Source organism: Colossoma macropomum, unplaced genomic scaffold (assembly GCF_904425465.1).
Source record: "Colossoma macropomum unplaced genomic scaffold, Colossoma_macropomum, whole genome shotgun sequence".
In the NCBI taxonomy this organism is placed as follows: Eukaryota; Metazoa; Chordata; class Actinopteri; order Characiformes; family Serrasalmidae; genus Colossoma; species Colossoma macropomum.
In genome coordinates this window covers 34,639,389-34,665,244 of record NW_023494802.1, presented here as the reverse complement: position 1 = coordinate 34,665,244, position 25,856 = coordinate 34,639,389, and the positions used below count along the sequence as shown (strand labels likewise).

At 38.4% G+C, this 25,856-nt stretch overlaps 2 protein-coding genes across 4 annotated transcripts in view; both read left to right on the top strand.

The window, feature by feature from the left end:
* acap3a (ArfGAP with coiled-coil, ankyrin repeat and PH domains 3a) overlaps positions 1 to 13,225 on the top strand; it is a 114,494-nt gene extending 101,269 nt beyond the window's left edge. The window contains exons 20-26 of the mRNA XM_036591480.1: positions 255 to 356; positions 536 to 756; positions 1,638 to 1,747; positions 1,833 to 1,943; positions 2,919 to 2,980; positions 12,083 to 12,185; positions 12,838 to 13,225. Of these exons, the coding sequence (XP_036447373.1) occupies positions 255 to 356; positions 536 to 756; positions 1,638 to 1,747; positions 1,833 to 1,943; positions 2,919 to 2,980; positions 12,083 to 12,185; positions 12,838 to 12,844 (716 nt within the window). The 3' untranslated portion in view covers positions 12,845 to 13,225. The remainder of the gene's footprint in view (positions 1 to 254; positions 357 to 535; positions 757 to 1,637; positions 1,748 to 1,832; positions 1,944 to 2,918; positions 2,981 to 12,082; positions 12,186 to 12,837) is intronic.
* Positions 13,226 to 17,590: 4,365 nt separating this feature from the next.
* ube2j2 (ubiquitin-conjugating enzyme E2, J2 (UBC6 homolog, yeast)) lies at positions 17,591 to 25,653 on the top strand. Of its 3 annotated transcripts, none has more exons than XM_036591267.1 (8): positions 17,591 to 17,766; positions 17,953 to 18,034; positions 19,158 to 19,288; positions 19,399 to 19,439; positions 19,555 to 19,657; positions 19,882 to 20,020; positions 20,214 to 20,294; positions 21,849 to 25,653. In XM_036591267.1, exons 3-8 carry the CDS (start codon positions 19,158 to 19,160, stop codon positions 22,137 to 22,139), a joined length of 786 nt encoding a protein of 261 aa, XP_036447160.1. In that variant the 5' UTR covers positions 17,591 to 17,766; positions 17,953 to 18,034; the 3' UTR covers positions 22,140 to 25,653. The 3 variants fall into 3 exon arrangements, with proteins under 3 accessions (XP_036447160.1, XP_036447158.1, XP_036447159.1); XM_036591265.1 differs by having other exon boundaries at positions 17,953 to 18,074; XM_036591266.1 differs by lacking the exon at positions 17,953 to 18,034.
* Positions 25,654 to 25,856: the final 203 nt, after the last annotated feature.

Genomic DNA, 25,856 nt, shown 5'->3' with positions numbered 1-25,856 from the left:
TTAACAATGTATTTTTGGAAACTTGTCATGATTATAAAAGTGTGATCTAACATGCAGCCCTACATAAGAATATAACAGTATAACAGTATACAAATACCCTAAGTAAGCCTATTTGAGATTATTTAACAAATTCAGTGCAGTCAGGGGGAAATTGTAAAAGTTAGATTTTTCACCGAACTATCATTTTAACCTTTGTGGAGATGGTGAAGTGTGCCTGGGCTGCATGTAACGTGTCCGTGTTCGGGCGTTTTTTGGTCCTGCAGGTCTCAGCAGTGACAGTGGTTTGGGCGGCAGCACTGACGGCAGCACTGACGTCCTGCTCTTTGGCTCTGTGGTGGACAGCGTCACAGAGGAGGGTGAGTTATACTGATTCACAGAGAAAAATGTCACAGCTTTAACACACTCAGCTACATTGCCTTCTGCTTTATTTATAAATCCAAATAAATGAACACTAGCCTTGATCAAATGCTTGTTTGACATGAGGACATTTCTTCTGCTAATCTATCATACCTAAACCAACCATGTCTGCGCACAGAGTGTGAGGTGTCGGAGGATTCGAGTGGCGAGGCGGAGCTGGAGCCGGAGGCATCGGATCCGGAGGACTCGCGTGAGCTTCATCCAGGAGCACTGCTCTATAAGGCCTGTCAGGCCCGTAACTTACCCGTCATGGCTGAAGCGCTGGCTCACGGGGCTGACGTTAACTCCGTCAATGAAGAGGATGAGGGCAAGAGCCCCCTCATACAGGCTGTGATTGGAGTGAGTGATTCTACTGATTTGTCCACCGATGTTTGTGCAATTTAACTGCTGAAAGTTTTCTTTTGCTACAAACACCATGTATGTACCTCCCTGCCATTCATGGATTGTAAGAATATATTTTAGGTCTAAATATCATCTCAAAATACATAACATAACACAAAATACATAGAACATAAAACAGTGTCTCAGGCAGAGGCACCTTTAAAAGGGGCATTAAATGCTTCAGACATAACCATTTTATTTACTATTCAAAACCACCAGTGAGCCCACACATGTCTTCTGCGTTTTTATATGTAATATTTATGATGGTAAATACCAGAAAATCTGAAAAAACAAACAAACACGTTTTTAGGGACTATTTTGCCTTACAACTCCATGCATGTACCCCTCCGCTATGAATGGATTAAAATAAACGGATTAACAAAACATTTTAGTTAAAAACTGTTTCTATTAAAGTAGCACTCCGGTGTTTCTACTCAGTGCCCAGCGCGTCTGTAGCGTGCAGTCAGTTACCATTGTCAGTAACTGTGATGTGTTTCCATGTGCATAGAAAAGAACAGAAAACACACTGACTCACTTATATTAGAATCCAGTGGGCAGTTGTTGAATTCCACTAATATCTCAAGAGTATATCCTACTTATAGCATCATGCAAACTGCATGCCTACATCATTGTACACTTGTCTCAGCTAGACTTGCTTATGCGGTTTCCAGCACAAATGTCTACTGACTACTGTAGGAGCAGCCCCCACTTTTTTAAACAGTTTACACAAAGTTAAACAATTTCTGTTTAATTGTATTCATTTTGTACGTCGCTCTATTGCAATACTGCACATTTTTACTCACTGTAACCAGATTTAATTTTGTTGTTTGCTCCAATAGGGCTCTTTGATAGCGTGCGAGTTTTTGCTGCAAAACGGTGCTGACGTCAACCAAAGAGACCTGAGAGGAAGAGGGCCGCTGCACCATGCCACGTATTTAGGACACACGGGGTGTGTAAATATACAAGTTTCCACACACACAGCTTTCTAGTTTAGTACAAACAGCTGAGTGTGCTTTTGGCTCTGTGTTTTACAGGCAGGTCTGTTTGTTCCTGAAACGAGGAGCTACACAGAATGACGGTGATGACGATGGTCAGGATCCTCTCAGCATCGCAGTGCAGGCTGCTAACGCTGACATCGTCACACTGTGAGTGTTGTTGTTTGACTTTGTTTTTAACATAGTCTTTTCAGAACAAGTGCTGTATACTCCAGTGTGGGGATGTAATGAATCATAACTGGGGTATTCCTTACTCTGCATCAAGGAAAGTCAGGGTGAAAACATGGCATCAAAAAAGAAAAGTCACATCAGGCAATATTTTGAGCCTCTAGTGGACTGAAAATCATTTAATGTTTTAATAATTTAATACCCTCTGTTATACTCCAGTTTAATTCCACCAGTTTCTCAAAATATTGCATAATTGTATAGTTGAGATAAACACAGCCATTGAGAGTGGTTTGCTGTGAAAAAACTGCACTGTAGAGAAATGTACTGGCTCAATATTTCTTTCAGTGGTGATAATGGGAACAAGGGGTCGCTGTGTCTTAACAATAATATAAGGTGTTTATTAAATGAACAGTGAAGTTTTCTTTGGAGACTCTTTTGCTTTACAGTGCACTGCATACACCTCTCTGCCATGAATGGCTTTTTAAAAAATGCATTCTAGGCCAAAATCTTTTCACAAAACTCTAACGCAACAATGCATCGATCATCAGGCAGTGTATTTGCAGCCACTGTATTAACTTCCTTTGCTGTAGCTTTTAGAGGCATTAAGAGACATCTGTTTCCTATCAGCACCAATCCTGGCCTTTCTCTCAAACGGAGCATTTCATATCAAACCACTCTGAATGACTTTGTTTATGTCTTATCCGTTTTATTATGCACAATTTGTTGGAATATTTGTCTAATTCCCCTTTTAAATGTGTGTGTATTATGTGCAATAACTACACTGATTTGTTTATGATACATTGAAATCAACCAATTTTGTTTTTCCTCCTCTGCAATTAACTGCATATCCACATTTCTTAATGGTTACAGATACTCAAACATTACAGTTAGTCTGAATGCACATTGAAAGAAATATCTGTTGTAACCTGCCCCCCCCTCTTCTCTCTTGCTCTCTAGACTCCGTTTGGCACGCATGAACGAGGAGATGAGGGAATCAGAGGGTCCGTTTGGTCAGCCAGGTCAATATCCCAGCAGCAGCCCCACAGAACAACAGTACAAGAAATGCATACAGGAGTTCATCTGCCTCAACATAGCTGAGTGCTAGATGCCCCAGTGTAGCATATACTCTGTCTCTCTCCCTCTCTCCTGGTTCCCTGCCTCACACACAGTACAGGGAGCAGATGTTCGCACCAGGCCCAGTGCTGAGGCAGAATGGGAAATTTGCGTTAGAATGCTGTTGCATTTGCATGCAATTTTCCCCTAGAATAACTTACCAAGATGTCATTATTATTTGTTTTACATTGCAGACCGGCTTCTGCTGTAATCAAGCCGAGATTCTGAACATCTCTTACCAGTTCAGCTTCTCTTTCAGTCTGCGAAATGACACTTAGTGTAAAAGGTGCTGCCAATGTATCAGTTTATCAAAGTGTGCTACACATTCCAACACAGAGTCAGATGAAAATGAGGCAAAAACACTGATGACACTACCACTCATTATAAGGTGCTATCAGATCTATAAGTGGAAGTCTGGGAGGTTTTAATCAGTCAGAGTTCTGGGGCCTCAGAAAGTTAGATAAAGTTGTGATACAGCCAATTAAAGACTTAAATAGAGAATTTCCACTCGGTCTGTCTATGACACTATGGGACCAATTGCTCATCCTGCTGCACTCCACACCTTCCTCCCTGTTACTTTCTGTCCTGCCTGTTGTGATGATCTCTAATAATGAGTCACTTAAAGGAGTACTCCAACGTTTTTCAACCTAATCTCTGTCTGCTGCTTCTGCAGTGTACAGTCAGTTGCCACGGACATTAATTTCATGTAAAGAATAGAACAAAGAACAGAACAATAGAACAGAAAAGACTAGAAAGTTTGTCGACTCAAAATGTAATAAAAGACAATGGGCATCTGCAGTTTATTTGGGAAATGTTTATGTGAAGCATTTCTGTAGACTTCTTCAGTTGCAGGTAATCAAAGGTCATTTTAAATAAAATGAAGCTATAAATCTGTGTAACTGGTTCTGATTTGTGGTAATGTGTTATCAGCTTATTGTTGATATGGATACTAGAAAGCCATAGGTAAGATAAAGGCACTACTTTTTAATTGTGTTGCTCCAGTTTTGTAATGGTTTTGATTACCACTATATGGTCACATATTCCAAACGGTTTTTCATAGAATTCAGCAGCTGCCCAGTGGCTTCTATTATAAGTTGTGAGTCAGTGTTTGAAATATTTGTAGGGTTTGGATGTCAAATTTACAAATTTGTAAATTTACTGCTGATTATTTTATTATAGCATATTATTTTAGAGTATTTTTAGTGTGACCTAATTACAGCTAATGTCACCAGCGCTATCCTGTCAGATTTTATTTGCCACTATGTGTGACGATTGTCCAGTTTGGGTCAGTTTTGAACAGAATATTGTTGCGCTTATGTTCGAATTAGTTGTGAACAGAATATTGTTGTACTTTGGGTTCGGGTCAGTTTTGAATAGAACACTTGTCATCGGGTCAGTTTGAGGCTCCAAATTTGATAATGGCTTGGACCAAATTTCTTCATCTTCAGATCTGATTTGAACTCAATATTTGATGAAGTGGCTCTGGTTGGGCTGGGCTCAGATAGACAATTCTCGGGCTGTGCTTGGGTTTGGGCCAAAATTTCAAGCCTGATTAAAGCTCCAGTTTGAAGTCAACAGGTTTTCTGTTCTTTTCTAAATACAAGGAACCATTGAACATACTGGATGGTACAGATGCTGCAGATAAATATTAGCTTGTAAAATGCCAGAACGTTCCTTTAACACTTCTTGTTAATCTGTTTCTTTCCATCGCTCAGTCCAGCAGCGTGTTGCTCTTAGTTACAGTGTCTCTTTTCTAAACCTAGTTACACTTCAGACAGTATTACATTTGAGGCAGCTGTTCTCCATTCGCCTGCATTGTGCTCTAGTGGCATGAGGTAGCTTTTGTACAGTTTGTAAGCAGTGCAATCAGAGATTGGGCCTTGAGGGACTATTCTGCGACATTAAACGCATGAATCTTGGGGGCGTGGGGTGATAAAACTGTGATGTATCAAATATCGTAGACATTAAAAAATACAGTAAAACATCTTTGTTGAGACCTAGTAAGTATTTAAAGAAAAAAAAAGGTGATTATGTAGACCTAAAAAGAACTATTATGCACTTTTTTCATGACGTTTTTGTTTGTTTGTTTATTTTGGATGGTAGCTTGAGAGGAGAAATGCTTTGAACAGGATTTTATTATTAAGTACTGCCCAGAGCGATAGTGCAATGATGATTTGAATACAGATAATCTGTATTTTTTTGTATTGTTTTATCGAAACAGTGAAGATAGTATTTTTTTAACTTGACATAATTTGTTAGATGTTGTCATTTGAAGCACCAAACTCGCACCTGAATGACCTGCTAAATGCATTTCAGCATTGCTAAATATCCAAAGCATCCACAACCCACACAAACAGAAAAATAAGCCAATTTTCAGATGTATAAAAATATTAAAATGCTCAACGAACCGGTGGTTTTTAAAATCATGTATGTAGTGTATGTTCATAGTGTATGTACTGTACGTTTCAGCTGCATATTTCTGGTACTAGGATGTAAAATGATCAGAAACTGATTTTTATTTGTTTATTTATATTGTCTATAGTGCATGGGTTGCTGTTGGCCTGAATTTTCAAAACCCTTTTGCTTTTGTGCTCCACTGTACCTGAATCTGTGTATATGAATATTTGCTCTGTGGTACAGTTCTCCACACGCAGGCTCGAGGGCGAAACTTGAAGATGTTGCTTAGACGAATGAGCCTAGCGCTGTGTCTGTGGTCTCTGGACGGAAACAGCATTTTGCATCATTTATTTCCCTCTAACTGCTTATGAAATTTCACTATTAATGCAGTATACATGGACAGAAATATCCACAGCATGACATCACAAGTGCAGAGGCAGGGTAGATGGCATCAGATGTGGCCTGAGGCCTTGTGAGCAAGAGCTTTATGCTAATGTAGACTGCCCCATAGTTCACATGGCAGTTATGTAATCACCTCAGGTCTGGAAGCAATTCAACCATGGCTTTCCATTGTATGGCCCCTTCTTGCTTACTGTTGTGTCAAACTTGGGGTGGGCGATATAACGGTATTACATTATCACAGTTACGCACCAGTAGACTTTTCTGAGCATATTATGTGTATGATCATCACTCCATAACACTGAGCATTTTTATTAAAAAGATGTTTAGATGTGACTCCAAGGTGTGGTATCTGCACGGGATCCTGACATAATGCCAGGAGGTTGCAGAATCAAATCCCATTGATGTTGTATGAAAAGTGGTAAATGAATTATTGGATTTCTTAATGGGAATTTCATACATTTTTCCAAAAATTGTTGATTATTCAATGGCTGAGATGTAAGAGTGGTTTGATGTGAAATGCTTGATTGTAGAGAATCTTACCAACTCATTTCTTTACAGTGGTGGGAATAGTAACCAAGGATTGGGGCATTTAAAATACAAAATTTGATTATTTTCTTAAATAGTGGTAAAATAGAGGTAAATCTGAAAAACTAAAATGTCTTTAGATACTGTTTTGCTTATAATGGCCTGCATATACCTCTTCACCATAAATGGATTTTAAAAATGTTTTAAATCAACAGTTTGTCTTAAAACTGTTGTAAAACAATAAAGCAATAAAGCATTTTGTCTAGACGTCACACCACCACTGTGAAGAATTCTGACTCAGTGAGTTTCTCTAGAACGGAGCATTTCAAATCAAACTGCTTACTTTGTTTACCTCTTTAATGATGTAATTCTGCAGAAATTTGGAAAAAACAGTGGAATTCTCCATTAAAATAAAGTCAGTGTACTTTTATAGTGCCATTTTTAAACATGCAGTATATGCATTGTATTTGTTCCAACTTATCAAATCAGAAAAGCAAAATATCACGACATACATTGTGTATTGTGATGTTAAATTTTTGCCATATTGCCCACCCCTGCCTCAAACCCCAGATAAAGAAAGATTAGAAATGATATTAGCCAAAAATCCACTATAATCCGTACTCATTTGTGACTTTTAAGGCGTGGTAATCAGAGCCCACAGACACATTTCCAGGCTCAAAGGTCAAATGGAGAGGACATGCTGTATACTCTCCACACCAGATTTGTAACCACTGTTCCTTTAAACTAAGGCTCTGGAAGTTCTTATCAGTAACACAAGGTAAAGAGTGACTTGTTCATGTAGATAACGCTAGTGAGACCGACTAGACTGTTACAGACTAGCTTCGGAAGGTGGGATTTCATAGCTGAAGTTGGTTGGTGTGCCTGTCATTGTCTCTCTGGCCAGTGAACTTTTGTAGCACTTTTGTACGGTTATGCGTGTTATTTTCTATCAGCAAGCTTAGGACTCTTTCCTGTGAGGAGACAAAGACTGCGATTAAAATAAACATGCTAGTCAGTTTTCAGAAAGCCTTGAGAGAAATTGTGAGAAAAACCATCGTGACCAAAAAAAACAAGAAGATTGCATCATTCAACAAAGATTGAGGGTTCTGTACGAACGGGGAAAGTTTGTAGCCTTCTGCTGTAGATAGCTATTAACTGAAGCTAACACTTCTACTGCTTGCTTTTAACTGTACCGCTGACACCGTTCCTGTCCTGTTGATTTTGTGTCTTACTACAATCTTGTAAATTATGTTGGACTATTGTATGAAAACTCGTATCTCTTGAGTATTCTTCTGTGAACTAACCACTGATACCTGTTCTGTTCAGCTCTGTTTCCTTCTGTCCTTTTTTTCTGTTGTCTTCTTAAACACAGAGAAAAAAAAGAATGAAAATAAAAATGTGACTGAACTCGTAACCACTTTCTCTGCTTTGTGCTTTTTTTCCTCACTTTCTCTAACGTTGCTGCATTCATGCGCCTGACTAACAGCATTAACTGTCCATATGAGTTAGCGCAACCGATATAAAAACGCTTAAATTGGTGAACTAAAAAACGTGTTTTAGTTACTGTGCTTTGTAAATTGTTGGCAGTTTAGTACTTCTTAGTACTTAAATCTGTAATTCAATCATTGGGATGTAACCAAAGTCGTTCAGAGTGGTTGAAAGTGAGAGACACTTACAGACACAGATTTCTTTACAGTGATAATAGAAACCAGGGGTTGTGATGTCTACAATGCAAATATAGCCATTTTATTCACTGTCCAAAATGACCAGTGAACCGACACGTGTCTGAGTTTTTATATGTAATGTTAATAAAGGCAAAACAGTGGTAAATATGAAAGAATAAGCTTCTTTGGGGCCTGTTTTGCCTGCATGTAATGCTCCACATTGAAGGGATACACTCTTAAAAATTATGGTTCTTCAAGAGTTCTTTAGTAAAGAAACTGGTTCTATATGGAAACATGAACAAGAACATTTTGCATGATTCAAGGTTTCTTTGCATCATGAAGGGGTTCTTCAGATTGATAGAGAATGTGTTGTAGATGGTATCTATATCGCCACCCAAAAGGGTTCTTCTATTGTTACGATATCAAGCTTGTTACAATAGAAGAACCCTTTTGGATGCTATTTAAAACCCTTTTCAATGTAGAACCAGCTACAGCACATTCTCCATCAATGTGAAGAACCTTTCATGATGCAAAGGGTTCTTTGAGTGTTTCTCATGGATCCCTTGAAGAACCATCTTTTTAAGAATGTATAAAAAGAAATAGATTTTAAACCAAAATCTTATCTCAGACCTATGGCTCACTGCCAACCAATCAGAGCTCCAGAGGAGTTTCTGCCAGTGTTTGAATGACGTAAGGTATTTACATTATCCAACAAGCATAAATAATTTTGGTTAAGAATAATTCAAGCCAAAGGTGATTATGATGTGTGATACATATTTAGACACCATATTGTCCATTCTGACCATATAATGCTCCACACTCTTATATGGTTTCAGTTCACCATCTGCTGCCTTTCAGCACTGACCATTGTCAGATTTTAGAGTTTAATGTTTTTTACATCTTTAACATTTAATAACTGCACAACTAGGACCTGACCTGTGTGAAAAGTCTGTGGCTGATAGGGACGCCAATTTTAAAAGGCTAAAAATGCCAGAAACCGATGATGTTGGCCAATATAGCTTTGTTTCTACTTTAGATTTTATTTTATACTCCAGTAGTTTTAGTTAAACTGTGCTTTACTAAGTGATATGATTATCAATTCTCAACTGTCACACAAAAAGTACATAAACATTATAGCACTGTTTTGGTTGATGTAAATAGACCTCTGAAGTTGTCTTGTTGTTCTGTAGTTGGTGTCATGCACATATGAGGGCCCCTATGACAAGTTGACATTGTAAATCTAGCAAATTCAAAATACCCCATGCAAACCAGCAAGCTTTGTCAAAGGTGTTACGTTGCTGTGGCAACACTAGTCTACACTTTGCTTACCTGGCATTATTTTAGAACAGAACTGAAGTTGAATAGTCTTTCTTTCATGCAGTGTTATTTCAGTAGGCAGGAGCAGTAGCCTGCTTGTGTGTAGCATTATACATACTTCAACTGCTAAATGGCCTCATAATTCTCAGGGTCCAGTGACACTTGGTTAAACATTTAAACGTATCAGGTTTAGAACATTTTTGTTTACCACAGGGCGCAACTTTTCGAAAACAACATTCATTTTTCTCACAGAGAAAAGACCTGGAGCTCCTAATATGGGTATGATGCTGACTACAGAATGATGCACAACTTCAAGGATCTATTACTTTACTCTTATTTGCTTGTTTTTCATTAGCTATCTTAATTGTGTTATAAGATTCCACAAAAAGCCACTAATTACCAATGGTGTTTTCACTGACAGCACTAAAACCACAGGTTGACCATATCAGCCAACTGATATATCGGTCAGGCCCTGGCAGCCGCAATGCAACACTACGGCTACCTACTTTTTCAGTACCATTTACACGACTGGAAATCAGCTTGCAGAAATAAAAGCCGTACGTTGGTACACAGCACAGTTTGCAAATTTCCTAATTCCTTCCGGCGTCCTGCGGTAGAACCCCGGTCTGCTAGTGTACTCACTGTCTTACTTTGAAATAGATTTGCCGTCCTGTGCTCAGAGTTATTGCGCTAGCCTGGCTCAAACAGTCTGCACTGGCTGGTTCCTGAAGCCTGAGAAAAGCACACAGGCCAGCAAAAAGTTCAGCTCCATTATTTCCTTCCTGGGCAACCACAATGTGAGACACGAAGATCTAGTGAATGGAGGTGTCATGGAGCTTAACGCTGGGCTTTTATACACTCTGCTACTGTGTTGTCTCAAAGCATGACCTCATGTTTCAAGGCAAATTGTGCATTAGCTGAACATAAAATGCACTGTTATAGTTAACATAGACACTGTTATAGTTAACATAGACACTGTTATATTATGTTTATAAAAATAAACCACACCCAGAAGGTATTTTCTTTTTTTCAGTATTTCAGAAACATGAAATATTCATATTTTACAGCTTACTAGAAATTATTTAAAACCTACTTTTAGAGTTCTGGAGGACTAGCATCATATAATCATTTCATGCATGTCACTACAACAAATTTCGTTTTATGTATGTTGGTCAATGAATTGTATACAACATATTTGCAGACAATTGACAAAGAAAAAGCCACCAGAAAGTGTCTTAGTAAGGTGTTGGGCCATAAGAACAGCTTCAGTACACCTTGGGATAGATTTGGCATGTCTCTGGAACTGTACTGGAGGGAAGGATCGATGTTCTTCCAAAAAATATTTCCTCAATTTATGTTTTGATGAAGGTGGTAAAGAGACGTGTCTTAACACATCAGTGCAATATCCCATATAGGTGTTCAGCTTGGTTGAGATTTGGTGACTGCAAAGGCTACATCATATGATTTCTAGCATTTTGTTGGTAGGAGGGATGATGCAGAAGGTTGTGGGTTCAAATCCCACAAGTTGTGGTACTCCCAGACTGAGCATAGTTAGGCAGCAATTAGAAAGATTTCCCTTGTAAGATCGATAAAAAAACATAATATCTTCATATTCATTAAACCATTCAGTGATCCCTCATGCCCTGTGGAGGGGGGGGTACTGTCATTCTGAAAGAAACCACTTCCATCAGAATAATAGTGTTTCATCATAGCATAAACGTCCGTCAGAATAACCGGACCCTTCTCACTGTAGGGTTCAGGCATTCAGGGCTGTGCTGTTCTCTTGGTGTACACTGCATATGCACTATGGTTACAGATAGCTCATCTGACCAGATCACTGTTTTCTACATCTTTGCAATCAGCATCTGATGAACTCTCAGTGTGCAGCCCCACTATATGTAGTTGTGGACGGACTGTTCTTGTTGACACAGTGTGATCATAGCCTGTACTGACATTCTCTGTCACCTGAGGAACAGATGCTGTTTTTCCTTACATATTGCTCTAATTTACGAGCATCACAGTCACAGAATGTGTGCCAATATATTTACTGATGTCTTTCACACAGATCTAAATGCAGATTATGCTTTAGTCTCCTTAGTCACCTGTTGAAACACTAGCCGCGAGCCACTGTCTCTAAAATTGAGGTCTGCTGGTCCTGCCCAGCATTTTTATACATGCCACTGAACAGAGCGTGGTAGGATGTTACCTTAATTGTTTCATGCAGTACACCTGTCTGGTGCACTCATTGTGTTTCTCTACTTGTTTATTCAGGAGTTTCTGTTAAACATCCCTCTGTACATAGTTCATGTACAGAAATATCAACCACCAGTTTTTTGTGCTTTAACACTTCATTATCTAAGGAGAGACACAGAATTGTGTTTATAGTCATATGTAAATGTTTGGGCGCACTTTGTCCAGTTTAGTAAGTAAAAATAACGTCCTCTGCAGGGAACAAACTTAAATATAAAAATGTTTTGCACAATTTCTATTTATTTGCTAAAAGGTCAAATATAAAATGTTCCATAACTGTTCATGGGCCACATTTAATGTTTTCCTTTTTTCCATTATATTAAATTCAACTAATATCATGTAATTGTGAAAAATGTAGAGGATATGTGCTTATTTTCACTTCAACAAAACATATAATTTGACCAGGGGGTGCCCAAAATTTTAAACCTGTCATTGTGTTCCTTCCTGTTTCAGGCGACACCACTTACCTAGACATCTTCCGCGAGTTTTCCCACATGGCATCCCACAACCCCGAGAAGCTGAAGCGGAGAAGCATTCACTTCCGCCACTCATTCAGGTATTTACACCCTGCTGAAAAACCATTAAGTGTTTTTTTGGTTTCTGACTGTTTGTAATGTGTTTTGCCTTTTTTGATGGCTTTATATATAATGGTGTTAAGGATCCTAATGATTTAACTGGTCACTAGTGGCTGTTTCCAAATGCATTTGATGGTTTCCTAAACGGATCTAAAAGTATTCTACAGGAAGCTTTGGGTCTCTATTGGAAACCATGGTCACACTTTATTTGGATGGTCCCCTATAGATGCTCTACACATACTTAAACCATTAACAAACCTTCTGGTGATGTTCAGTTGATTATCAACAACATTTATGGACAGGGTTACAGTTAGGATTAGATGTAGATTTTGCCTTGAGGTTCAGTTTAGATTTAGGGTTGGATAGATAGGGATATATTTAATAAACTCTTTCACACTGAACTTGGAAGTTCAGTTGCATTTAATGGGTATTTAGTTAAAGGCTACTTGTAGACAGAATGAGCATTTCCAAAGTATCTACAGTGGACCATTCAAATAAAGTGTTACTGAAACCATTAAGCCAAATCTAATGGTCATTTTCAGCAGGGCAGCACGTCCTGCTACCTGCTGCCATTTCTGCCGGGCACTGCTGAGGCTTCATAACTCATTTTTCCTTCTGTTTCTTTTTATGCAGAGTTTGACAGATGGACTCCTGTGGATGTGGAAACTAAAGAGATTCAACTAATTGCTGTTTCACAGGATAGAATGTTTACAGTTGTTTGGACAGAGATTTTCTGTTTGCAGTGCAGTGCGTCTATATGCTTACGATTAACTCCAGACTGATTGGCCTCTTGAGAGATTATAGAGCTCTGTAGGCAGAGTAGTCTTACATTTCCCAGCAAACATGCTGAAGTACACATTCATGGCTGTGATAAATGGTTGCATGCAAAAGTTTGCATGTTTTGTTAATTTACTAAGCGAAAATAAGTAACATTCTCTACAGGGAGCATTTTTCTGCAAATTTTAGTGCACAATTTCTGTTTATTTGCTGATTTAGAAAAAGAAAATTACATAATATATAATATGTGCCTTATCTTAAGGCCATTTTATTTTTTGCCAATATGTTAAAGCTACACTATGTAAGATTTGGGGATTTGGAGACCTCTCTGGTGGAAATGTGTAATGGGCTGCCACAGGCGGAAGAACACTTTGTAACATGGGTTGTGCTTCGGACCCCTTCCCCAGCTGATGAGTCGAATGATTACGAGCGTGTTGAAAAAGCATTTGAAGAGAACTCAAAACTTGGTGAAGGACGGGTCTTCTGAGGATGTAGGAGTCAGTATAATGTTTAATTTGTAATTGAGACCTAAACACTGAAACACTGAAGACCTTCTTTTTGAGGCTGTATGTGATGTTAATACATAAAGACGTATAAAGTGGTCTGAAAAAACGTCTGCAAAATCTGACCAGCGCCTCTGACTTTTTGTTTTGAATTGTTATTTCAGGCTTTACAGGGTGTCTTGCAGAAGTGCGAGCACATCATATTTTAGAGTGTATTTTTTCCATCTTGATTTATTCATTTTACTCCTTTCAATTTTAACAAAAATCTTACATAGTGCAACTTAAAAGGAACACTACAATGAAAAATTACGCTTGTCCAGTTCTCTGCTTAGCCCAGATGTAATCGATCAACTGAGACATGTTTGGAGTCCAGATTTAATCTCTTTAGTTTAGGACTGGAGCTACAAGGCTAACGTTGCTAACAAACATTAGAAGTCAGTAGTCACCCAAATAGCCCAAATTGTTTCTGTAAAATATGTCACCAAAACCTCTCAAACCACATCCAGGTCTTGATCAAGGTTGCACAGACTTGCCAGTGTGATTCAGAGCACAGCATGACTTACTGAGAGCCGTAAAAACCAAACATTGCAGTTATTTTAGACAACATCAAGGCTGGTATTCACATAGTAGGACTGATCTTGGATCAGATTCCTCTGCATTTATGACTATCATTGTCATAAATACTGATTCTAGATCATGCCTACTCCCTAATAAAGACCTGCAAGCGGTTTGGGCAGATTGAAAGAGGTTTTAGTGATGTATTTTTACAGAAACAGTTTTAGCTATTTGGGTGACTATTGACTTCTAGTGTTTGTTAGCAATATTAGCCTCCAATTCTAAACTAAAGAAGCAGAATTTGGACTCAAAACATGTTTCGGCCGATCAGCTACATCTGGGATAAGGTGAAAACTGTGTAAATTAGATTTATTTATTTATTTTCACTTAGAAAACCAGCAAAATATGTAATTTGACCATGACTTTTATACACAACCATATGTGAAGCTATGTAGACATAAACTGTGCTTTCGTTTTGAATGTTTAAAATGGTTTGAAGGAATGTTTGTACAGCTTTTATGGCTTTATGGGGATCAGCTGGACTTATCCTCTATGTTTCTTTTAGTTTTGCCTATATTATCTCACTTTATTTTTTGCATTTAATATCTTTTAGAGTTTAGCCACTTGGAGAGAATAACACTTCAGGAGTTTACAGCTGCATGTCTGTAAAATGTTTATGACAGCATCTTATCTTTTTCTCAATACCGTTATCATCTTTTCTTACAGATCATACACCATTATTGATTTCTTTGTGTTTTATTAGACAGTGATGGCAGTAAATCCCAATTTCTCAGTATTTGGGAAATTTTACTTCAAATCTGTTTCTGTAAACTGTTCAGTTTAAGTGTAGAATGTGTTGTTGAATGATGACTATGCTGGTGTAGTCTTACATTTGCTTTATGGTAATTCTGTACTGTGTTACCATAAGATATTGTACGTGTACAGTACTTTTTAGATGCAAAATGCTAATATATCATGAAATGGTGGTATTTTGTAACAAAAAGTTGAAATAAAGTAGAGAATGCCTCTCTCTGCGTGTTTTTGGTTTGTTGCTTTATGCTTGTTTTCTTATTAAGGGGGATTTCTACATAATTCGGACGGTACGTTCTAGAGAAACTTACCCTCTCAGATTTCTTTACAGTGGTGGTGATAGGAACCAGGAGTCATTTTGTCTACAAAGCATACTTGCATATTTTTCAGCCATCGCATTCATACTAACAACCTCTTCTTTTACCTCAAACCAAAGTAACTCTGGGTAGTTTTGAACTGTGCAGACCAGTGGATTAAACTGAAGACACTCTCATGTTTGCGGAACCACTCTGAGGAGATAAGTGCAAATTATCCTGAAAGTGTCCAGTCGAAAAAAGAACAGAGATGCAGATGGTCACCACAAATGATTAAACTTCATATTCTGTTTTTTATTAGCAATGAATGGGTACTGCATTATATTGCTATAATCCTTTAAAAAAGGAAAAAATATGAATATGTTTTTTCTTTCTTCCATTAATTTTTGCGGTTAAAGTTACACTATATACATTTTGGGGATTTGGAGACCTCTCTGGTGCAAATATGTAATTGCAGGCAATGAGCGGAAGAACATTTTGTAAAGTAAGTTGTGCCTTGGACCCCTGCAAGTGGATGAATCTGACTTTTGTGAGTGCATTGAAAGAGTATTCAAAGAGAACTCAGTCAAAACTTGGTAAAGGACGTGTCTTCGAGGATGTAAGTGAATTATCTACTATTGTCATCATATCTTCATCAGTATAATGTATATTTTGCATTTAAGACCTAAACATTAAACCAGACCTTCTTTTTGCACCAGTGCAAGTGATATGGGGCAGTCATGGGCTGGAGGTTAGGGACCCAGCCTTGTGACCAGAAGGTCGCCGGTTTGATCGCCTTGGCTGACAGTACATGACTGAAGTGCCCTTGAGCAAGGCACCTAACCACCAACTGCTCCCCGGGCGCCGTGGATAGGGCTGCCCACCGCTCCGGGCAAGTGTGCTCACTGCCCCCTAGTGTGTGTGTGTTCACTAGTGTGTATGTGGTGTTTCGCTGCACGGATGGGTTAAATGCGGAGGTCTAATTCCGATGTGTTCAGACACAGTTGGTTAAAAGGTTCATTTCATTAATATATAAAGACTTATGATGTGGTCTGATACACTCAAGATCCACAGAAAACAGGAAAATAGATAAACAAAACAGGTCTGCGAAATGATGAGCCTAATAAGTAGGCTATGACAATGACTAATACCTTAATCTTAATGTTAACATAGGATCAATGTTAGTAGAATATTTCAATAATATTAGTGCTGTCCAACTGATGAACTTTGAAATACTGGGATGCAGCCCATAGTGCTAATAGCTTATAGCAACAATTACTCTTTCATGTCCAAAAACTAAATTAAAATAAGGAAAAATGGCTCAGTTGAGGACATTTTGATTTTTTTTTTTTTCATTTCTTCTTAATTTTTTTAATCACTTTTACATGTATTTTTCATATGTTTACTCATGGTCAAATTTCTTTTTGTCTTGTTAAGATTAATAGTCCCAAGTGACCAAAAGACTAAATTTAATACAAAAATCATGTGATAAAACTTTGAAGGAGTTCTTCAGATTTGTGCTTAGACAAGCTATGAAAACAAATGTCATGTTGGATATTGACATGAATGAGGTCATTAATACATTTTTAATTGTCCAATTCTCAATTCTAATTCTGAGAAAATTGATAAATGGTCAAAATAAGTCGGGTACTATCAAAACTAAGGCTGCATCCAAAACCACATACTACTGTGCTAAATAGTAGGTCAAAAATAGTACACCACCAATAGACCTCCATTCATTAGCATAGTATGTGTAGTGTAGTAGTACGGGGTTTTGAACGCAGCTTAAAGGAGATATTTTCAAAATGTTTGCATAATTCTGTTGTTGACGTGTAAACAAAGTCATTCAGAGTGGTTTGATGAAAAATGCTTCATTGTAGAGAATCTTACTGACTACTGATTTCTTTACAGTGGTGGTGACAGGAACCAGGGGTTGTGATATCTACAACACAAGTACAGCTATTTTATTTACTGTCCAAAACTGCCAGTTAACCTACACGTGTCTTCTGTGTTTAATGTAATGTTTATGATGATAAAAGTATGTTCTCTAGGGACTATTTTGCCAACTCATTGCATGTACCCCTCTGCAATGAATGGACAAAATAAATGGATTAACGAGACGTTTTAAGCCTAAGCTTTATCATAAAACTATCATAAAACAATATCTCAGACATCAGGCAGAGGATTTACAACCATCTTGTGCAATGACTTTTCTGTGAGGTAGCTTTCAGAGGCATTAAACTCTTCAGACGTCTGGTTCCTATCACCGCCACTGATACCAAACCACTCTGTATCACTTTTTTTTTACATCTTAGCTGTTTAATGATGTGGAAATTTTGACAAAAACAGTGGGGTTCCCCTTTAATAAATCGTCGTACTTTTATTTTGAAGAGGCGCTAATGCGAAACACCGTAACAAACTTTTATTTTCGTTTAGCGTCATCACTTCCTTGTTGTGTGGGGGCCATATTGGAATGGGGCATAGATGACAATTTCTCTGAGCTGGAAGCTTAAATTTGTGTTGCCTTTGTAAATTTATTTCGGTCGTTTTCAGTCGAAAGTAAAGTAACGCCGCGACATCACACGGTTCGGCCCCGGTTCGTTTCTTTATCGGCTGTTAAAGAGGTAAGAGTCCGCCGCGCTGCCGCTCGTGTTGAGTGGCTCTTGTTCGGCAGGCAGTAAATCCTCCACCGTTCGTTCGCCAGCCTGTCCGTTTATACACAGTCGGGGTTTATTCGCTGTGGGCGGCTGTTTACTTTGTGCTCTCTGTCTGTTTAGCGTTCACTGAGTGTGGCTCGCTTTGTATTACAGCGCTGTATTCAACCTTTTGGCCGAGTGAGCTCGCCTGGCTGCTGACAGACTGACTGGTCAACAACAACAAGACGAAGCTGAAGTTGGCTTCTTGTTCATATTTCCCCGTCCCACCTTAAATGGTGCAGCAGTTATAGCGCTAAATAACAGTTACATAGCAGTACAGTACATACATAACAGCTAAATCCCGGTTACAGTGTAAATAACAGACCTTTATAACACTCCCTCTTTTAGCTGACCAACTTCACCAGCTAATGTCAAGTTAACAATAGCTAAGGTGATCTTGTGTAGTAACTTAAGTAGGTGTGTCGTGTCAAATGGAAAGTCTGACATTTCACTTTCTTCTTTCTCTCCGGTCTCATCTTTAAATGACGTTCTCTAATTCAATGTCAAAAGAAGGGAACTAAGAGAAAGTGCAGTTCCTTTAAACGGTTACAAATAACTGTCAAACCAGGGCTTAGAGTTACTTTAAAATGTGTTCCTGCACTGTTAACTAACTGTTAACTAATGGAAACAGTAACCTAATCCAAGTAATCATTATATTACAGTAACGTAATCTGATTAACACGAGGCAAACAGGAACACTGCACTGTTTTATGAAACCAAATATACATTATAGGTGACATAATTGCCTTTTCTTCATGTGTGCTGGGGATGTACAATGATATCAGATCAGATAATAAATATTGGTATCGAACAGAATTTAGGTTAAACTAATATTTCAGACCAGTATTTAATGATTTATTGTACTCAGGAGGAGCGTGATGTTTAAGTGACACTGGACTGCATTGAAATGTCAGTATTTTATTTAGGATATAATTTTACTGCATTTGTGACTCTATAGAAATGTGTTATATTTACACAGTACTTACATGAACATTATTGGATACTGGCATCAGTTCCCATATCAGCGCATCTCTACTTCTGCTTAAAAATGTAATGAAATATTTTGATAAGTTGATACGTTTTTAAAAAAAAATATAATCATAATTTTTCTTTTGTGTATCCTGATTATGTAAATGCCCGTTATAAGTATTTTGTTACTACCAAAGTCTGTATTCACCTTTTTTTATTTATTGACGTTCAGGTACTGGTCTTTTCTCAGTGCTTCTGAATGGCACTCTTGTTGTTATAATAGCTGGCTTTATAACGAGTAATCTGTAGCCCATCTTTGAGTAACTGTGTCTTTTGTTGTTCTTTTTCAGATGAGCAGCAACATAAACAAGAGGGCACCAACAACAGCAACACAAAGATTAAAGCAGGACTATCTGCGCATAAAGAAAGACCCGGTCCCATACATATGTGCAGAACCTCTCCCCTCAAACATTTTGGAGTGGTAAAGCTTTATGTTTTTCTGTTCAGCATTTGGTAAACTGGTATTTTGTGCTGTTTGTTCTCTCTCTGTTATTATGTTATAACATTCTGGCACTTTTCTTTTCAATTCAGGCACTATCTTGTCCGTGGTCCTGAGAAAACTCCTTACGAAGGTTATTTTTATATTTCTGTATTTCCCCAATGCACTTTTTGTGCTCTACATCAGTTCCATTCATTGTGCTGTTGTTATCTTTTATCTACTGTGTTTTTTTTTTAATCTGTCTACAGGGGGTTATTATCATGGCAAGCTTATATTCCCCAGAGAATTCCCTTTCAAACCACCAAGCATATACATGATAACGCCCAATGGCAGATTTAAATGTAATACAAGGTAAGAAAATGTTTGCATTTGCAGCCGACATTCTCAACATTCTCACAACTGTCAGTCACATACAGCACTGCCGAATTAATAAAATGCTGCTATCATTACTAATCAGACACCTTTATGGACAATCCACACCATGTAGTTGTGCTGATATTTTTTAAGACATTAGACAGTCTGATTAGTCATTATAAATATGAATGTACTTGCTAAGACATGTCTTTGTTTTTCAGATTATGTCTCTCCATCACTGATTTTCACCCTGACACCTGGAACCCAGCATGGTCAGTGTCCACCATCCTGACTGGTCTCTTGAGCTTCATGGTAGAAAAAGGCCCCACCCTCGGCAGCATTGAGACCTCCGATTTCACAGTGCGTATGAAACTAGTAATTATTGCATCATTTGGGCACCTCGAGTTTTCTGCTAAACTTGAAATGCACAAATACACTACTTTATTTTATCTGTCCTACAAAGCACTTACATTTCCAGTAAAATGCTTTTGTACATATGTGGATGCAAATTTTTTTTTAAAGTTTAAACATTTTTGAAACATGTCGTCCACAGAAAAGACAGCTTGCTTCGCAGAGTCTAGCCTTCAACATTAAGGACAAAGTGTTCTGTGAGCTGTTTCCAGATGTTGTTGATGTAAGTATAATTCAGGGGCTGAATGATGTGAACAGTCAGCATTGTCCCCAGATAGTAAAATGAATTACTGAGCAGTTTCGGCCACAGCTCAACCACACAGCTATTGTTCAGCTCTGATATAGCAAAATCAAAATGCAAACCTCCAGTCCTCCTGGCGAAGCAGTTTTTTGCGTATGACGACACAGACGATGACTTAGGAGTTAATTTACAAGCTCTTAATTGAATTTACAGAATTTTCCTGTGATTCCCAATGTAGTCAATCCAAAGCATTTTTGGTGTCTAGAGTTTGCATTAGTTACCAGTAAAAAAAAATCTAATCACAAATGTTCTACAGGCTCCGTCACGAAGGTAATGTTTAAACGGCTGCATCAGACCTCAACTTAGTTGAGCTGTACTAGTTCATGTAGGCTACTTAGCTAGCTAATGAGTTGTTTTAGTGAAAACCAAGTTCAGTACTATAAAGAAGCGACAACATTGCAGTGTTCAACCATTCGACATAGACATTTGTGCTTCATGCAGACCTGTTGAAATTGTTACATGAGCACGTGAATGCAATTATTTGTGCTAATCTCAATTATTTTAACGGACTGCAGTTATTTTCCACAATGATATGTATGTCACAACAAACAGAATGTGAATTGAGTGTGTTTTTCTATCCCTTAGATTGATAGAATAAATAAAACAAAGCAGATAATTTTATTGAGACCAGTCCTACAAAAGCAGAAGTTCTGACTTCTGTATAGAGCTGTAACACATTTAGAGGCAGCGGCGAGTGATGTTTGTTTATTTTAGCTCAAACTGTTTCTGTTGTCAGTCGGAAGCTAATAAGTTTCGACAGCTAAGAAGCAAGACAGCTAATCAACCGATTTGGACACTTCAGGCTGCGTACAAAGAGATAATTATAAAGACAATTAAATTGTTAATCACAGTTATTTATATGAAAATTAATTCAGCTAAAATTTAATGATCATTAGCAGCCTAGCTTAGTGCTGTAAAAGGTAGGACTGTTTAATTAGCCTTTACCTGTTGTGATATGCTGTCGGCTGTTATAGTAACTAATTTTCGCCAGTTATGTCAGTGTTGTGTTTCAGTCTAATTATGGAAATAAGTGGGTAATTTTATAATGATTTAGCTACAATGAAGTGGATTAGTTGGTGGTTGTCATCTTCACTATAGTGATGTCTTTGGATCTTAATGCTTGCTAGCTGGCCCCTCAAACTATAATCAGGCCTGCCTTAACATGAAATTCTGGGTACACCACTATCATACAGTGTCAGAAACCACCTAAGCCAAGGTATTTGAGATCACTTGAAAATTTGGCTCTGTTTGAGGTAAATGTGTTATTGGTTCGATTAAAACAAACCCTGGTGAAATTGATTCATTAATGCAGTCTTAGAGCAAGTGAGAAAGCTGCCATCCGAACACACCAAATAAGGTTACTACATCCTACATTTAGGGTAAGAGCAGTAAGAGCAGTGTCTGAGCATGGAAAACAGTAAACTGTTGTCCAAGAAGCCTGTAGTACTCTCTTCTCCTTTACCCCTTGTGATACAGGAGATCAAGCAGAAGCAGCGCGTGCAGGAGGAGCTGAGCTCGCGTTCTCAGGCCCTTCCTCTCCCTGACGTGGTGCCGGATGGAGACACCCCCCACCACGCACAGAACGGTCACCCAGGCCTGAATGGGCACCTGCCCCCGGGGGCAGCCCATCAGCCCCCTGACCTCCAGCAGGTCAACCGTAACCACGGACTCCTGGGAGGAGCACTCGCTAACCTGTTCGTCATCGTCGGCTTCGCCGCTTTCGCCTACACAGTCAAATATGTGCTGCGGAGCATTGCACAGGAATGAACAAAGAATCCCCACCTCCCCCCAAATAAAGTAAAAATCTGAAGATGGAGCAAAGATGGAGGGAAGGACAGAGGACTGGACCTGCTGTCACGACCAAAATGAGGAGGTAGTTTCTTGTTTTGCCCAAATCAAACCCAAACAAGTACACATGGCTATTGGATCGAGTAAGTAGCCAAGCAAATGAAATCGAAAGCCATGTGACCCCCTCCTGTACATCTGTAAAGAGAGTCAAGCAGTCGCTGTATGGAAGGTCCCCTCAAAGCCAAGTCCCAGTGTACTTGGAGGTAAAGAAATGCAAGTACAAGACTTCTGTTTATGTCCAACCCTCCATTATAAATGGACATGGTTGTGTTTTTTGAGTTCCAGGAATACTTCAGTGTTGTTCAGCCTAATCTCTGTGTGCCACATCTGTAGCATAAGGTCACTTACCATGAACAATAAACAGAAAATCTGTTGACTCTAAATATACATACAGTTGTATGCAGAAGTTTGGGCACCTCTGGTCAAATTAAATCAACTTAGTTGATTTTCTAAGTGAAGAAAAGTGAACACTTCCTCAACAGAGAACACACTTCTGCACATTTTAATGTACAGTCACTGTTTATTTGCTGCGTTTACATGCGCTCAATAAACCGATCATAATCTAATTTCTGCAGTTATCCAATTATTCAAATGGTCATGGAAACACCATATTCCAATCTAGAAATCCGATTAAGAAATTTGATAAAAAGAGCTGGATTTTAGCTCAGTAATCAGATTTCTCAGGAAAAAAAAAAGTTTTAGATCACGTTTACATCACGTCTTCTTCTGTGAGTTTATTGGCTGGTTGTAAAGCAGAAATCCGATTAATGTTTCTCTCTGACTCATGTAGAGAGTTTTCACATGATCTGATTACTCCAGTGCATATAAACTCGTTGATCGGATTACTGACAATATCTGATTTTTTGCAGTTATCAGATTATTAAGTGCATGTTAACACACTCATTGTGGTTTTATAGTATGTCTTTTTTAATATGTTAAACTCAGCAAGAAAATAGAAATTGTACACTAAAATTAGCAGAACAGTGGCGTATTAAAGATACTTATTTTCACCAACAAAACATGTAATTTCACCAGGGCTGAACTAATTTCTGCATTGGACTGTATATTAGAACCCCAAAGGATGATGTCCTGCCCATCAGCTGCATTTCAAGCGAACAGGTTTTCTGTTCTTTTTGCAAAGCACAGGGAAACCCATCAAAATGACTGTCTGTGGTTACCGACCATTTGATGCGGACGCAGCAGATCGAGATTAGGTAAAGAACACTGGCGTATTCCAACCTGTGGCCATGATATGGATCCAAACAGGCGGTTGAACACCACCCCTTGTTCGGCGCATCATCTGTTGGTGAAATTTCAGTAAGATGTCACAAGACGATTGAAAAATTCTGAGTGAAGGAAAAAGTGAGATTAATAGGTGTGGAGATCATTCCCAAAGTTTAGCTCCAAAATGCTTTCATCGTTCTTCATCGTCGTGATCAGTACAACTGCAATATTTTACAGTTTATCTTAATGAGAGTGGATAGATTATAAACATGCTCTACCTTTCTGAAGGTTTTATAGATGCTTCTGCTCCCTGCTCATGATGGCTTAAGCAGGCTGCAGCTGATATGAAATATGACCTTGTCAATAATAAATCTGATGCACATAATGGTCCCCAACGTAGGATTCAAAGCGTCACCAAACTAGTATCAGATTTGCCCGTTAGGAAGAGAAGTTCAAATATAACTGTTCTGTCTGTCCTTATGGCTGCATAGATGTGATCCACAAATTGGAACATAGACCGTCACTCATTTCTGGTACTAGAGCAACCAGTCAGGCTCTGCTTTATTCCAAAATGTAATTCTTGGTAGCTGGATTTGAGATCTTTCAGGCATCTCTCTTGTCAATATTTTCATATATGGATTCTATTAGACCATCCAACACTATGATTTATTCTACTGTATGTGTATTTGTGGGATGTTCACTACTACCTACGCTTTTACAGCACAGCACACATCAACAGACACAAAACTTTTTTTTGTTTGTTTTGTTTTGTTTTTTTTTTGGCTTTTCAAGGGTTGTGACTTGTGCAATATTCTTCAACAGATTTAAATAAATGTTCATTTGATTCTCTTCCTAGACATAAACTCTTTATTATTCATTTAATTTCGGGAAATCACTTCTGTAGTTCCTGGATTATCATGAAAGTTTCATTTTCTGGACCTGAAAGCACTGAGCAGCTTTTCACCCTGACCACGATGACCTTAAAGGAATACCACCAGCATTTTTCAGCCTAATCTGTATTTGCATGCTCTATAGCATACAGATGATTTCCACATACAGTAATTTTGACATTAGGCCAGTCAGAATTCTTGCCTAATCACCTGAACGCAATTATTTGAGTTATTATTTGCAGGTGTTTTCCGAAGTAGTTCGCTTTCACAATCAACTGTTTATGTTGCAATAAACTGAATGTGAATTGGGTGTGATTTTCTCAGTTGGGTTGAGGCAAATACATGTAAATAACAGCAGAAAAAGCATTTATTGAGATACATTATGAGTATAATGAAAATGAAAGTTGACAACACATCTGTCTAGTGCTATACCACGTTTAGAGGGCAGCAGCGAGTAATGTTTGCTTATTTGATGCTTGTTAATAACTCCATTAGAGGACAGCAGCAAGTAATGTTTGTTTGTTTGAGCTTGAACTGTTGGGAGGTGTTATAAATATTGACTGGTAGGAAGCAAGATAGCTAATCAACCAATTTGACCACTTCGGACTTGTTTAATATTTGTGTATATAAGTTTCACAATCGTGACAGACCTATTGGACACTGTTCCCTGTTCTTGGTAAAAGAGCTTGACCCAAAACACTTATAAGGCAGCACATGCTGAAGTACCAGCCCATTGGCTTATAAGAGCGTTTAGATCAGTTTCTATTCTCTTGTAAGTACAGGGAATTTTTTTCTCTGTGATAATCAACTGTTTGCTGCAGATCAGGCTGAAAAGTATTCCTTTAAGTTAGCTTGAATAAACATGTGACAGAAAAGACATGACAAATTAGCCTAGTGCATTAGCTAGTCCAGATCAGGGGCTAGTTTCCCTGCCAAGGATTAAGCATGGTCATGGACCATATTTTCCTTTTAACAGAACAGCTCCATTCAGAATTCTGTGTAGTCCAGGACTGTGCTTAATCCCTACCCGGGAAACCTGCCCCACAGGTCCAAAAGTATTCCGGTGCGTCATTCATTGGCTAACACATTCATATCTGCCCATACAAGCTCGAAGGAAATTGCTAATGACTTGGTACAGGTGTGTTCAGGCCACTTGACGCATTTTCACCAAACGTTTTTTTTTCCAGGCCTGTATTTGGGTCTTTTGCGACTCCATGAACACTATGGAATAATAATGATTCCCAAGGAGGGATGTGTAATCGAAAAAGAATCATGTTTTGTTTACAGTTGGAATAAATACCATTCTGATAAATAACACATTTGATCATGTGAACAGTTTTATTCATTACAGTCACTCAGAAAATGTACTTAATGCAGTACATTGGAATGGCCTTTTACAAGCTGTCATCATAAAAAGGTAGTTTTAAGTACTGGAACCAGTGCTTCACCTTACGTGGCGGAAGCTGCAGCACGTTCTTAGCGAGGAACAGCAGAGCATCCTGCATAGCTGGACGGAGCAGTT